The 12,637-nt window shown below is 31.8% G+C and overlaps 1 protein-coding gene across 2 annotated transcripts; it reads right to left on the bottom strand.

Moving 5' to 3' along the window:
• Positions 1-1,897: 1,897 nt before the first annotated feature.
• Positions 1,898-10,850, bottom strand: LOC113858228 (mitochondrial inner membrane protein OXA1). 2 transcript variants are annotated; one of them, XM_027490755.1, is made up of 10 exons: positions 10,738-10,842; positions 9,704-10,147; positions 9,147-9,237; positions 8,757-8,804; positions 6,002-6,060; positions 5,434-5,509; positions 5,207-5,338; positions 4,857-4,964; positions 3,022-3,076; positions 1,898-2,326 (listed from the first exon to the last, which is right to left on the bottom strand). In XM_027490755.1, the coding sequence occupies exons 2-10, from the start codon at positions 9,973-9,975 to the stop codon at positions 2,046-2,048; spliced, it is 1,122 nt and encodes a 373-aa protein (XP_027346556.1). In that variant the 5' UTR covers positions 9,976-10,147; positions 10,738-10,842; the 3' UTR covers positions 1,898-2,045. The 2 variants fall into 2 exon arrangements, with proteins under 2 accessions (XP_027346556.1, XP_027346555.1); XM_027490754.1 differs by having other exon boundaries at positions 1,935-2,326; positions 2,956-3,076; positions 9,704-10,176; positions 10,738-10,850.
• Between the last annotated feature and the right edge of the window lie 1,787 nt (positions 10,851-12,637).

The following is a 12,637-nucleotide window of genomic DNA, read 5'->3' as shown; positions in this document are numbered from 1 at the left end:
GTTGGGATAGATCATACTAATTTTGGTAATCTCTTTGCCTCGGAAGCAATTATAAAATTTAATAAACTTGATTAAAGAAGCAACGGTACAATTAGGCTTATATTTTTTTTATACGTATATAAATACATAGTTTGTGTATTTCTACGAGTACGTCCGTACGGGAGTAACATCTTAATTTGAAAGGTCTCAGTGGACAGTGGTCCCTTCAGATATGGATTTTTCTTATTGTAATGTCGTTGGCATGCATGTGAATGAAGAATCTAAGCTTTCAAAAAATAACAAAACGTTTAAAATGCAATCCAATGAATATCGTCCTCAATGTCATTTTCAAATTTGCTCATTCATAGATTGCATGAATCTGTCCCAGTTTGATGGTTTTTTTTTTTTTTCCCTTTTATTCGAGTGGACAAGTGTGATAATAATGAGGTTATTTGGACAGGATTTTATTTTTGTTTTCTTAGGTCAATTGCCTAATAAAATTTATTTTCTTTTGAAAAAAATTATTTTAAAGATATATAAAAATAATTTATTTTATACATTTTACAAAAATTAGAAAGTATTATTGCTTAGTAAGGATTATTAAAAATAATTTTTTATTTCAGTGGATAATCATAATTTTTATTTTTTCAGCTATTTAAAACATCTCAAAAAAGCTAAAATAAAATTATTTTCACCTTCAATTTTTTTTTCATAATCTTAACCAAACAACTAAGTGTGTTTGGAGGGAATTATTTTGACTGATCATTTAAATTTATACACAATCACAAGACTATAAGTTAAACTAAAACTACTTTTGCTAGATTGATCTACATATTCAGTAGTTAAAAAATAGAGTAATATGTGAGTATCGGGTTAACATCAACTTACAATAAACAAAGATATAAAAAATTTAATAATTAATAATTTTAAAAACAAGTCTTTAATTCTTATAATTGAGTAAAAAATATTAATATATATTTCTTATAGAAATAATTATAGGTAATATTTTAAAAATTTTGATTTTTCAAGTTTCTGCTCGGTTGAGTTACCGATTTAATTCAGTTCGTTGTGACTCATTGAACAGGCCTACGTGTAGTTCATACTAATGGATAAATATTTTATCTAATAGATGTAGTCACAGTTCTACTCACACTTTGTTTGAATTAAGGGAAAGGAAGGAGTGAAGAAAACACAGGAAAGATGAGAAATGTTGTATGTTTGTTGAATGAAGGGGAAAGGGAGAGAAGACGACTGTCCGGGCCGGGTTTTTTCCTTTATTTAATTAATTTCAGTTTTAAAAGTAACATTTATATAATATAAAATTTCAAAAAAATATTTTATTAGGAAAATATAATAATAATGAAAAACTTATTTTTTATATTAAATTTATTCTTTTTTTATTGTTTTTCATACAAAAATTAATTTTTTTTTTCATTCTTTTTTTTTATTCATGCATATAAAAAAATAAAGGAAAAAAATAATAATATTCATTGATCCATACAACACTAATTGTAGTGGCTCAAATGTCAAAATTAGTTAAAATTACTCAATTTCCATTATGAAATAAAAAATGAGATTAAAAAAACACTTGAAATGATATCAGAGAATCTCATTGCTATTATTCAAAAAATCAAACTCATGTTTGAATTGAAAATTGAAATTCTGATGCAAGTTCTTCCCTTCATCAAAGATTTAAAATATATTTGATTCCTGTTTTGAAAACAGTTTTCTGTTTTTAAAAATAAATTTAATTTAAAAACAGAAAAATGTTTTCAAAACAGGAATCAAACATACCTTTAATCTTTTCGAACACTCTAACTCACTAGACTTGAGAAACAGAGTACGAACCCTTTCTGACAGGGACCAGCTTCTACAAAAGAACTTAGAAACCTATGAATCAAGTGCAAAATACACGATGGGCAAAAGGTTGAACTTCCTCAATAAAATTACTAGCAATCACAAATACTTTGGGAAAAATCTTATTCCTACTTTCCTAATTTTCCTCTCATCCGAGGATTATAAAATATAACAAATTTGAGCACATCAGTACGTTTCGATGGCATAATTTAGGAATCAGTAAACTTTCCTCCCTTCTTGTTTTTCTTTCTTCCTTTGACTTGTTTCTCTAAACTTCTAAGCCTTTGACTAATAACAGAAGACGAAGATATCTTTTTATCTGAATGTCTTGATGGTTCCTCTGGTATTTTGCTTGGCCCATTTTTCACTGATGTGGCTTGTTTTAGTGCTGGAAATATGGAAAAGGGTGATTGAGGAGGACTAGTGGATGGTGCAGCAGCAGTTATTTCAGGAACCCCCAAAGTTTTCTTAACACCAGGAACTTTAAGCACTGTAAAATTAGAAATAAGAGAGAATATACGGATCAGAAAAAAAAAAATTATATATATATATATATATATAATAACAGTTCACTTATGTTTTGTACCAAACAGTTGAGAGTGGAAACAAAGATCCTTTTAATGCATAAATAATTTGAAACTCAGGACATACACGAAACAGAGCTTCACTTGAATCTTATAGACCCCAGAAATAAATGATTTCCGTAGTTAAGAAAATTATTGTCCTCTATTTTTTTGAGTAAACCATTTAACCCTCTAACGATATAAGTGGCATCATTTCGTTCTCTCAGAAAAGGTAATATCAAATGTCTGAGCCATAGAAAGTGACATCAATTGGGTCCTCCGAACAAAATGACCTCAATTTAGCCCACCAATTTGATAATCCGAACATAAGGACAATTTGTAGGACCAAAATCATGCTCTTAGCATCTTAGGAACACTAAAACAGTGGTTCAGTCCTCTTTTAATATAATTTTAGTCGCCTAATTCAAGTCCCACCAACAACATCAACAGAATTTGTCCTGCATTATACATTCTAACCACCTGATTGCAGGCACGGATCCTATAGTGGAATCAATGCCCCAACCAGCATGCATTTCATGAAAATCAAGTTTCTGACTACTGAAGCAGTGAAAATTGGTAAAGACAAAGTAATATTGCAAATGAAAAATGTCAAGGGCCTTACCGAGTCCGTACACAAGTGAAAACAAATTTGATGTAACCCAGTAACAGAATATAGCCTGCACAAGTATAAATGAACACAAAATCAAACTATAAAGAACAACAAATGAATGTTAATGTTTTGTATAGAAAAAATAAAACTATAAATCAAGTTTCATAATTATTAAGGAATACTTTTTTAAATAGAAAGAAATAGAGCATTTTCTGAGTTTCCTTGTTGGAATAGAATGTTATTGTTTTGAGTCAAGTCAATAGAGAATATTATTCAGGTTTCCTAAAATATTTCAAAGTTCAAACATTAAAGTACAACATTAAATTTTCTGATTAATTTAGGGGTGACCACATGTTGGGTTGGTTCAGATTCTACAAGAAAAATTACCGTAACTGATCTAAGCAATAAGGGTTGGGTTGGGCTTTTCCATTTTTTTAGTTTGTGCCGAAACCAAACCAAACCAGCCCAACCAAGAATGACGGCGGTGGGGGCAAGGCAAAACTGATCTTTTTCACCTCTGAACATTGGGCATAGACAAGGGACGACTTAAAGCTGTTTTGTCAATTTCAAGTAAAAATATTACGTTAAGAACTATTAATCATTTATATGATATAATTCAAGCTATTTTTCATTATCTCTGAATCAATTCAACACAATTTACTATTCAAGATTCAAAATTAGCTCGATGATTCATAATTTGAAATACAATTTGATAACCTTGGTCAAAACTAGTACGTAAGTGAAAGCATGCTTGTATTAGGTGACCTAAGATGACTAGAGTTTATTTTAGGGGGAAAATGGGGAGCAGTAAAGGATCTGAGTTACACAGGCATTGTCATAAGGCTTAAAGGAGTTTGGAAAGTAAGGGAAGGATTTGACAACAAGGGGGAAGTATACAGGCCTCTCGAACACTGAGACTACCCTTGGTTCTTTCCCCTGCTCTTGAAATTCTCTTCAGCTTTATTGACAGAGCCTATATCAGGTCAGCAGAGGTAAACACATACTTTATTTTCAGCTGTTTTACATCCTTGAGAAAAGTTTCCATATTTGGAGATAAGCAAAGAATTAGGAAAGAAGTGAATAAAGGGAATTGATGGGGAGAGAACCAAGACTCTCAAACCCGGGGACTATCCTAATATTTTCTTTTCTGCTCTTTTGAATTTTCTTCAGCTTCATTTAGGCCCTGTTTGGAAGTTTGGAGGAAGAGGGAAGAGAATAGTTTGAGGGGTAAGGGAGGAGAAGGAGAAGAGAGGGAAGGTTAACAGAAAACCCTTCAATTCAGAGGAACTTAAATACATGAGTTTATTTGAGTTTTGAATGATTTATAAAACCTTTCCTCATATTTGAAAACTAAAAACTCCGGAACAGTGGTTATTAACTTACTATTAAATAAACCTTCCCTTCCCCCCTCTTAAAATTAACTTCCAAACAAAACCTTAAAGATCCCGCTGAATTCTGATATTACCTTGGTATCCGGTCAGAAGAGGTGAATACATGCATTAATTTCAGCTGTTTTACATCACCAATCTAGTTTCAAATATATTACAAAATGCATATGATGCATGCTATCTAAATCCAAAGCAAATTTCGATATTCAAAATTTTTTAAGATATTAAAGAGTAATGATTATGTGCCTTTAGGAAACTTCCTATTTTGGATTTCATGTTAAACTTACAAAGTTACTAGTAAATAAGCAACCTGTAAAGAATGCAACCAACTATACTGAAACTTCTCACCGAACTATTGTTTCTTTGTAAGTTCATTAATAAATTATTTCATAATGCAGAAACAGGTGGAAGCAAAGGGAAGTTGTTCCTTTCCCAAAATCCTAATCTAGCAAAGTTTACCTTAGGGAATCCCATTGTGAAAGGAACTGTGAGAACAGCAAGACCCCTAGAGATATTTTTCATGGTGCCAGCCGCAGGATTTCCTTCCATCCCTTCTTGCATGTTACACTGAGTAGCAATATGAATCAATTAATCTAAATTGGAATCAAAATGAGACAGATAACACCAATCTTGCCAGCTCAATTCTAAAATGCTTTCATTTCTTATGAAGTGGCCGGTTTTATGGTGCACACAGGATAAAATTCAAAACAGAAATGTAAAACCAAACAATCATTCAGTTAAGAATTCAGGTCAATCTAGAAAGATATTTGAAAAGTTGAAAGAAAAGTTTCTGAAAAGAAAATGCTCACTTCTACTGTTATTAAGAATGACAATGCAGCCAAGACTGGAAAAATGTACAAGGCATCTGGTGTTGTGAGATCAGTAAACCATGAAGCTCCACCGTGCTTGAATGATGGCACTTTTTCAGCCATGTTTGTTACCTATCTTTAAACACAAAAATGAGAATGGATAGAAACAATATAAAGGCTCCTCAAACTAACAATTAAGGAAAATATCAAATCAATATTCAGCTTACCGCAAGAAAAAAACTTATAAAAACTGGACCTTGAATAAAGAGTCCTTTCATTGGTGTAAAAGGACTCACACCATATCTGCATTATCAAAACCAAAGGAAGAAAATGACATTTAGTGAAACAAAAGATCCATGAAATTTGATTTAATCCTTAAAAAACTGTTTCCTGAAAGCCATGGACCAGTTGTTGGAGTTCTTAAATTTTTAATCATAACTACTCTTCTAACACATTCAATGATCACACATCCAAGCAAAATAAATGATTAAATATCTGATAATTTGCATGTCTTCCAATTCAACATTTTCCATTTAATGATTTAATCAGCAAATGAGGTCATAGTAGCCGTCTATATGAGCTAATGCAGAACACAGATTATTTAATGATTTCAGTAATGACCATCAAAATTCAATAGTCACTGCAAAGATTGCTCTACTGATACATTATATCACCATAGTAGTAATTACAGTAGTTTGGGAGGATCAAACATGACTATTAGCAGCTATAAAATGAAACAGACCAATAAAATAATGTCAAGGATATCCTTCCCAAGCAAACTGGAAAGCCACTTACTCCTTAAATAGCTTCTTCATCTTCTTCTGACCTTCAGCAACAGCAATGGGATCCATAGTCTGAAAATTGGAAATTATTGTGATCAAAGAGAAAGTTGTTTTAATACAACATTTGATAACGTAATGCAATAAAATTGAAAACTTAAACACTTCTCCAACAAATCACAGAACATTTCTCCAACAAATCACAGATGAGGACAGCTCAACGTTCTTAATAAATATACAAGATGTTTAGAATTTATATATACTGCAATGTCAAAAAGCGAAGGCTAAGGAATGCATATCCAGTAACCAAGGTACCTTAACTATAGAAATATAAATAAATGAGCAAAATTTGAATGATAAAGTCATCTCTGTTGATGTTGAACAAAATATATTTTTATAATTTCTAATTTCAACCTACAGAACTCCGGAAACAGAAATCTATGCTAAGAAGATGATTTTATTTAACGCAAACCTTGTTATTATCTAGATAATCCATTATCTATTATAATACATTACTTTTTCAGTATAGTATCACACTCAAAAATACATTGCTAAAAACAATATTATGGTGGTGACAGTGGTGGTGGCAAAGTATGGGAGGTGATAGTGGCAATGATATATTTGGTGGTGATAGGAATGAAAATGATGTAGGTTGCAGCAGTGATAATAGTGGTAACAACAATGATTGCAGTAGTTATGATGAAGAAAGCAGCCACATTTAATGATGTGAATGTGTCATGTTGGCAGTGTTGTTAAATGGCGGCCATGGCGGCGCCATGGTGGAATTCGGTGGCGGTTTTTGACCCCACCATTACAGCGTTGTTTTTGTGGGAAAATTTGAGTTGGGCCATTGATTGGACCTGCTCCAAAAAGATAATCCGTGAGCCCAAACCCTAAGTCACATATTTTCTTCCTTTCTTCATTGCTGTTGTGCCACTGTAGAGCGTAGGTAGGCTATTGTGCTGCTGTGGAGCGGCAGTCCGCCACCTGCTGCTGCTGTGAAGTATTTCTTCGCAGAGGTTAAGCCCTAGCTGTAGTGTCTTGGTGTGGGTGTTGAAGTGTAATAGAGAAAGAGAGCGAAATTCCAATCTTGCCCTTGTTTTATGTATTTTAGGGTTTTTAAAGGGCAAAATAGACTTTCCACTTAAAATTTTTACCTTCTCTTCTCAAGCGGTAAATGTTCTGAAGGCTAAGATATTTAGGGTTCTCCACACTGTTTTTCTTCCTTCTTCTCTAAAGCCAATTTCTCCTTCATCTCCTTCACCATTTTCGTTGGAGAAGACATCCTTTCCGGCTGTTTTCCAGCAACTGAGTGGAAGGCCCTGTTTTCCGACATCCATTTTCTATTTTGTGTCTCTGGGCTCTGCCCCTCTTACTTAGTTTTTTTCTCTCCTATTTTTTTTTTCAGTTCTGTTTTTCCCTCTCCCACTGTTTTACTCCCATTTTTTTTTGTTTTTCCTTATTATTTTGTTTTCTTGATTCTATTTTTCTGTTTTCACTTCCAAGTTTCCTTCTCCATATTTATTTTAATTCTCTACTTTTCTGTTATAACTTCAGCTTTTTATTCCCTCTTTCTTAGTTTTTTCCTCTCCTATTTTTTTTTCAGTTCTGTTTTTCCCTCTCCCATTCTGTTTTACTCTCCCATTTTTTTCGTTTTTCCTTATTATTTTGTTTTCTTGATTTTATTTTTCTGTTTTCACTTCCAAGTTTCCTTCTCCATATTTATTTTAATTCTCTACTTTCCTGTTATAACTTCAGTTTTTTTCACTATTGTACAACCATTTTATTCTTTTTTTCTCAAAACCTTCTTTTTATATGTAATTAGTTTTCTAGTTTTATATCACATTTTGCAATATATATATATATATATCCGCCATTATTCCGCCATGGCATCCGCCATAATTTTATGGCAGTTTTTTTGTTTTCCGCCGTGACCACCATCCGCCATTGATAACATTGCATGTTGGTGCACAATGTGATAAAGGTGATTGTGATGAATGCAATGGTGGTGGCAGTGGTGTTAGAGATGGTCATGGGCTTGACAATCTTGGCTAAGACAGTGATAGTGGCAGTGGCAGTGGTAGCATAAATAGGGCTGTATGGGCTGTCATGGTGGTGCTGGTGGAGTGCAATGGTGATAAGAGTATCAAATTTAGGTAGGGGATGGATGTAAGGTGTGCACATCAGGTACACAGTGTATCTTCTTAGTTCTATGCTAATAATTGGGAAGGTTTTTTGTTTGGTTGATTTTTAATTTCATAGAATTTCTTTTAGATTTGGAATTCCAATTCCAAAAGGTATCTCAGATGAAATTTAGAATTTGATAGCTGAATTTCATTTCAAAAATTGATCTTAAGCCCAATTCCAAGTGCCAAACTAGACCATAATATAGCTCAGAAAATTTGGGTTGAGTTTTCATTAGCTTTCTGTATTTCTTGTTGCACTCTTCCATCCTTTCCCTTTCCTTCTCTATACTATTTCCTCTAAATCCTTTTGCATCCGAAGTATTTAGTCTACATGGTGTATGGAGGAAAGCAGATTAGTTAAGTGGAATTGTTTATTTTGATCCCCAAAGATTTTCCCAAGACAGAGATCAAAAGACAGATACAAAACTTGTGAAGTAACTAAAATTTTCAAACTAAAATTTATTTATGTATACAAAACAACAGGACTTGTGAGGCCCCATTAGCTCACATGTATGTCAAATATCAATATATAGCAGCACTATATCAACTATTACCAGTGATTAAACAAAATGACTTGATGATTACCTTCCCTTCCATTTCTTGCTTTATTTCTTCCAAGCGAGGCCTCATTAACTGTCACACAAGAAATAGTAAGCTCAGGAAACAAGTTAGATTAGAATATAGAAGTACATTGTTGATATAACAATGGCAGTGCGCTTGAGGACCTTCATGGAAAATGGAAAATAAAAAGAGGAAACAGAATGGTGAAACAAGAGAATCAACCCTTCAAGCCATGTTTGGTAGATCTTAATCCAAAAAGGGAAAGGGGACTGAGTAAAAAGAGTTCCCTCCATATGTTTAAATTGTGTCCACTCCACTCCAATCAGGACATAAGAAGAAGGAAGAAGCAAAAATCATTGCCATTACTTTATTTTAGCATGAAACAAAGATGAAGATAAAAGCTGCAAAACATACGGTTAGCTTAGAAGTGGCCTTAAGTTGATTTATTAAGAGTGGAAATGTTGCACTTCGAATCAAGAGGGTTGTTATAACTATGGCTGCCCACCTGAAAACAAAGAAACAATAAGATGAACAGTTTTCTTTCAATGTGCCACCATATCTTAATTGAATCATGAATTATGATCAAATATGCTATTGGACAACTGAATCTCAGAATATGAATCATGTACTACAATGCAAGGAGTGTAAGAAAAACCTTGCTAGCATAGTCTCAAAACCCTTAATCCCCACTAAACTTAGAAATGACATAAAATAAGCCAAGATTCCAATTCAAATATTATTAAAGGGAAACCAGTAGTTTCAGTAATAATGTATAGCAAGTGATAATTAAACAACAAACAAACTAAAGGAATTGATAGTACAAATCCAAATGCCTGGTAAAAGCAAAAAAACGACCAATGACAACTTGACATGCATGAATACCAATTCTGAACTATTTGGACTTCCCTCAGAATTCAGGAAGATTGTATTAGTGTTATGTAAAGAGAAGAGGACCGAAGGTAGGTACTCACCAATTTAAGCCAGTGTAAGAATGCACAGCATCTATCACATACTGCAAGGCCTTTACAGGCAAAAAGGAATCAGCAGCGGCAAGTGCAACTTCATCAACAACAGGAGCCTGAGATGCTACAGTCTCCATGGTTGTGTCAGTGAGGACATCAGCTACATCAGTCATTATATCGATCTTATCTGAACCCTGATTCACCGTCGACATATATCTGCAGAAGTTATATCCAGTGCATGGAGAAAGGAATCTATCTTGAGAAGGAGCAAAGAATCCCATTGATCCATTAAGAGAGCTTCCAAAGGACCTTATTTGGGCAAAATTAGTAATGCCTGCTGAAGATGGTTTTTCATCAGGGTGTTCACGTTTCCCTTCATCACTATGAAGAACATAACTGAAAGACGGATAGCACCTCCGATCTACAAGGTTCCCTCTTATCAAGAGGCAACGTCTGTAAGCCATTGATATTCTTTGCCAGTTCTATCAAAGAGCATCAGGTAACCAAATTAGAATGCACACTACCCAGAATTCAGGTCAATGCAAAATTCCAATAGCAGTAAATCTATTAAGTGTCTTTGAAAACTAATTAAAACCGCTTTAAACCATGTTTCAATGTGTAAGTTATAACTTGTAGGATTGAAATGGATCAGCATTTGAGTAAATTTCACGTCAATTAAAACACTAAATAAAGCTTACCAAAACTTTAGCTGATTTCCTATCCTAGGTTAAATCTGCGTACCAACAAATTTTCTAAGCGTAGAATATCAATAGATGTAGGTTACGGTTTTCTTTATTGCAGTGAAAATTAGGTTAAACAATGTGAAGGCATTGAGTAAAATAAACTAAATCTGAATAAAGCAATGTTCTATTGGGTCACATGTGCACTTGTGATATTTGAGGGTTTAGATAAATTGTGTCATCGTTGTTGGGTTGAGAGACCTCGAAAACAAATACCACATCCAACGAGAGATCTTGTGGTAGGAACTGAAAAATGGAACATCGCAGTGGAAAGAAAATTCAGATAAAGTTGCAGGAACTCACCGTGGAAGATGGAGTGTGGATCAGTGAGGGGGTGGCGCAGCCTTCGAGTTGAGTTATAGCCGCGCAGCACGACAATGCTCGAAATGTGGAAGAAGGGATCGTCCCTGCTTTTATTCTATTGCATCAAAACGACGCCGTTGAGCATCTTAATTCGTTTAAAAGAAAATTTAGTTTAGTTATTGTTTTTTAATTAAAATTAAATTCTTTTTTTTTTAAATATTTGTATTTAATGTTGCCGTAAGGTAAAATTTTATCTTTCATTAGAAAATAGCACTGAAATATTTAAAATATTATACCTAATTCTTTTTCCTTACACTTAAACTTTTTTACATGAAGGTAAAATTAAAAAGCTTAATAAAATTATTATTAAAAATAAATATTTAATTCTTTAAATCTGGAGACACTTGATAATCTGTAATTTTAAATAAAAGAAAATATATAAATTTAAGATCCCCGATTATTTTGAAAATTTTAATAAAAATGGGCCTTGCTAATGGCACCGGTTAAAAAATTAAAATTTGAAAAATTTTATCAAAAACTACATTAGACTATATCAAAATTATAATAAAATGTGCATTAATAATATTTTCAAACAAAAACTTTTTACTTTTGATTTCTTAAGACACTACTTAGCATTTATCATTAAGTTTTTACGTTTAAAAATTTTGTAAGTACTTTATAACAGGTACCTAATAAAAAATAATAATTTAAAATTTTATTGAACAATTTAGTTTTTGAATTATTCAAAAATTTTAATTAGATTTATGTACGCAGCTGAACCTAACGAATACATCTAACTAAAATTAATTTAAAAGTTGAAACATCTAATTATAAACTTTTGAAATATAAAAATTTATTTAAAAATCTTTAAATAATTTAGATTTATGTACCTAATTATTTTTAATCTACAAAATTTTTCTTAAAATTTATTTTTTAAATAATTTTTAAAACCAAAAAATAAAAAATAAAAGCATTTTGATTACTATTTTGAAAACAATTTTCTGTTTTAAAAAAAAATTAATATAGAAAATTGTTTTCAAAACAGTAATCAAGCATACTGATGTGCAATCAACCGTTAACAATAACTAATTGATAAAAAATATATTTAAGCTTAGAATTTTAAATATAAAAAAATTATAGATGTGAAATATTGTTACAGTGGACTTACACAAATTCAAGAAATTTAATATAAGATTTTTTGAAAATTGAAACTTAAAAAATTCCTAATCTAACATAGTGTGTGTAAAGCTTTAAAAAAAAAAAAAAAAAAAACAAGACCAAAAGCTTAAAACTATAATGTATCTAGAAAAAATTTCTTAAAATCTTTCTTTAAAGCCTAATCAAAAGGATTAAAAATTGGGAGTAACGAGAGAAATTACATGAGAAAAGTCCTTCATGATGTAAAGATGGTATACACATCAAGTATCATTTTTATATACATCAGATAAGTGCATTGAATCACGATCAAATTTATTCTTAAATTGTGGTTTAACATGTCTCACAGGAGAAGGTGAAGAAAAGAAAGTCAATTCTATCAAATTCAAAGTCATCTTAAAAATTAAGTCACAGCACAAGTTTTTTAATAACCAAGTTAAGAATCTCAAGTTATAACAATATTGGATAAAAATATACATAGTAAAATTATAAATGGTAGAAGATCTTGACCATTAAAATAATAATTTTTTTATTAAACATAATAAATATATAATTAATAGTTAAGATTTTCACTTGGTGTAGTAAAATTTTCATTGCAGCAAATCCAGATCCTAAGAATCCATGATAAAAGTTTCACACTTTCAACAAATAATTTTTCCTTAAAATGTTTCCTTATATGACATTTAATCACTCTTATATGTGTCAATTCTTTTCCTAGTACATGTTGTCTATTTTACTATTTGAC

This window comes from Abrus precatorius, unplaced genomic scaffold (assembly GCF_003935025.1).
Source record: "Abrus precatorius isolate BTA unplaced genomic scaffold, Abrus_2018 Scaffold2, whole genome shotgun sequence".
Classification (NCBI taxonomy): domain Eukaryota; kingdom Viridiplantae; phylum Streptophyta; class Magnoliopsida; order Fabales; family Fabaceae; genus Abrus; species Abrus precatorius.
This window is presented reverse-complemented; position numbering and strand designations above follow the sequence as displayed.

What these genes read in the sequence shown, in the direction of transcription:
- LOC113858228 (XM_027490754.1), bottom strand. Translation starts at nt 10,158, where the DNA reads ATGGCTTACAGACGTTGCCTCTTGATAAGAGGGAACCTTGTAGATCGG. An exon ending in CATTCTTAATAACAGTAGAA is followed by an intron (nt 4,965 to 5,206) that starts GTGAGCATTTTC and finishes ATTGCTACTCAG; the next exon opens with TGTAACATGCAAGAAGGGAT. An exon ending in CAATTTTCACTGCTTCAGTA is followed by an intron (nt 2,327 to 2,955) that starts GTCAGAAACTTG and finishes CTAATTTTACAG; the next exon opens with TGCTTAAAGTTCCTGGTGTT.